This window comes from Dendrobium catenatum, unplaced genomic scaffold (assembly GCF_001605985.2).
Source record: "Dendrobium catenatum unplaced genomic scaffold, ASM160598v2 fragScaff_scaffold_1260, whole genome shotgun sequence".
In the NCBI taxonomy this organism is placed as follows: domain Eukaryota; kingdom Viridiplantae; phylum Streptophyta; class Magnoliopsida; order Asparagales; family Orchidaceae; genus Dendrobium; species Dendrobium catenatum.
Window position 1 is genome coordinate 437,774 of NW_021319722.1, and position 2,807 is coordinate 440,580.

General features: G+C 44.0%; 1 protein-coding gene across 1 annotated transcript; it reads right to left on the reverse strand.

The window, feature by feature from the left end:
- Positions 1 to 581: 581 nt before the first annotated feature.
- LOC110115705 lies at positions 582 to 1,760 on the reverse strand. The gene has a single exon (XM_020849020.1). It carries the CDS (start codon positions 1,758 to 1,760, stop codon positions 582 to 584), a length of 1,179 nt encoding a protein of 392 aa, XP_020704679.1.
- Between the last annotated feature and the right edge of the window lie 1,047 nt (positions 1,761 to 2,807).

Consider the following 2,807-nt stretch of genomic DNA (forward strand, 5'->3'; position numbering starts at 1 on the left):
GAATTCACCGCCAGCATCCAAGCGGAGTTGTTTAATTTGTTTGTTGAATTGAGTGAGGATTAATTTATGAAATTGTTTGAATTTTAGGAAGGTTTCATCTTTAGTATGCATTAGATATAACCAAGTGAAGCGAGTATAATCGTCCACGAAAATAACATAAAATCGATGACCCTCTGTAGAAGAAAGGGGGGAAGGACCCTAGACATCTGAATGTATTAGATCAAAAGGTTCGGTTACACAAGAAGTAGTAAACTGAAAAGATAACTTGTGGCTTTTCGCCACATTACAAGACTCGCAGACAAATGTAGACGAAGGACTGCAGATGGATGTGAAGAGACGTGCAAGGTGCTGCTGGGTTCGGACGTTGGGATGGCCAAGCCGGGAGTGCCAGATTTTGATGTTGGATGCAGTGGTGTGAAGAGCGACTGGAGATTTGTGAGATGTGGAAGCGATAGAGTAGAGGCCGTTATGGTTGGGTCCACAGATGAGCGGTTGGTTGTCCGTAAGATCCTTAATAACAAAGCCATGTGAGTCAAAAGAAATGGAACAGTTGTTATCGGAGGCGAGTTTATGAATGGAAATTAGATTGTGAGATAGCAGAGGAACATGGAGTAAATTTCGTAGGAGAAGCTTACGGTTGGAATCGGGAAGAGGTAGAAGACCCTGACCAGTGTGATGAATGGGTAGAGAGCTGCCATTTGCTGTGGAGATTGTTTCAGAGCCGTTGTAGGTAGACGGATGTTGCAGGTTATTGAAATCTGGAGTGAGGTGTGTTGATGCACCTGAATCAGAACCCACTCATTGGACGAAGTGTGATGCGAGATTGTTAGAAGCGCTGTCTGAGGCGTATTTGAGGTTGTACCGTAATTTGCAGTGAAGCGATGCCAGCAAGAAGAGGCAATGTGGCCTGATTTGTTGCATATTTGACAAGTCGGTCTGGAGGAGTCATTGCGAGTGGAGGAGGAATTTGGCCTGAAGGGAGCTCCGCGACCGCGTGAGCCGCGGTAGGGGGAACGACCTCGAGAGGAGCCTCCGCGACTGGTGTACAAGGCAGTGGAATCAGCCAGAGAGCTTGAGTTGCGATGAATGTCTGTTTGCATATGTATCTCCTCGCTACATAGCAGGTTGTAGAGGACATCGAGGCTTAAGGGGAGTTGGCTTGTTCGAATGGAGGTTTTGAAAGAATTATAAGATGGGGGGAGGCCATTTAAAATGTGCAGGATAATTTCTTCCGGGTCCAGAATAGATCCGGCAGCGGCAATGTTGTCGACCAAGGACTTGATTTTGGCCAGATATTGCATCATGGTCAGATCTTTCATTTGTATGTGATAAAATTCGTTCTTGAGCTGAATCACTCGGGAACGATTGGTTGGTTGCAGTCGCAGCTCCAAGGTGATCCAAATGTCTCTTGCGGTGGAGAGATTGAGGATGTATGGTAAGACCGCCGGGGAGATTGTCGATAGCAGGGCTGATATTAGATTCTGATCTATCAAGTTCCACAGCCAAAGCTCATTGCTTGAGGCGGTGGGTTTGGCACTGTCGCCAGTGAGGTGACCTTCATAGCCATTGGCAGAGAATAATTGAAAAATTTGTAATCGCCAGATTGAGTAGTTTTCACTGGTAAGTTGGTTGGAGATGATCAGTTTGAGGTTGTTCATTAAGAACTTGAGAGAGGGAGGTATGACTATCTCAGACATCGTCGGAGGGATTGCGGGTGGCGATGCTTCCGTTGAAGATTGAGTTGGTGAAGAGTCAGCCATGCTTTTGCAGAGGAAGCGATTTTTAGGTCACCGCTCTGATACCATGAGAGACCTGCAAAATGGTTAGAAGAAAAGCAGTGGAAAGGATGGAGAAGACATTGAGGAATATGAGGTGTATTTTCCTATATCGTGAAAGGAAGAACCTAAAGGCATATTACATTGCATGAGTATATATAGAAGAAGTACTTCCATGTGCACATGACGCTTTTTGTAATATGATGGCTTAGCCGTTATGTGCAGGTAGTGGCAGAGAAGTGGAGAGTAGTAATGATTTGCTGTGGTATGTTGAACCGCGGCATGTATAAGTGCTAACAAGATCCACCTTCTTTTTTCAGGGTGGACAAAAAAAAAATTTATGGGGATAGACAAATACGGTTAGGATTGATAAAATTAAGGTAAATTTTTTTTTGAAAGGGCAAAATACCCAAAATATTTCAAAATATCTTCTCTAAAATTTTAATTTTTTTTTTAGGGTGGGCATTTGCCCCCCCTTAATACAATGGGGATCCGCCCATATTTGAGAGGTAGGGATTTGCATTATTTTGATCCAGTTGACCACACTGATTAGAGCTGTAGTTAGTCGGGTGATGATTGGGGTGATGAGGGGTTCATTATGATCAATCTAATTGTTTGACATATGATTGTGATTTAAAAATTTTTTGAGTTCAAAAATTTTTTGTACTAAAAAGTTATTTTTAAAAATAGAAAAAACTGTCCCAAGTAATGGAGAAATTATTTTGTGCGGAGAACAAATGCAGAACGCCTTCCATATACCAATCAGCATGCACCAAGTTAGTGATACCGAGCACAAGGGTTAGGGGTGTCAATATTTGACACGACACGAAAACTCGACTCAAACCCAACTTGGAAATTTCGGGTTTGATTCGACCCGATTTCAAAACGGGTCGGATTTCTTCCAGAAATCGACCCGTTTGAAAAACGGGTTGGTTCGGGTTGACCCGACGGTTGCCGGGTCAACCCGCGAACCCTTTTAAAATCAACTGCCAGCACTTCCCCGCCTACCCGCGACGCTGCCCCGCCTTCCCG

Bases quoted from the DNA above. Each gene is read 5' to 3' on its own strand.
- LOC110115705 (XM_020849020.1), bottom strand. From the start codon at position 1,760: ATGGCTGACTCTTCACCAACTCAATCTTCAACGGAAGCATCGCCACCC.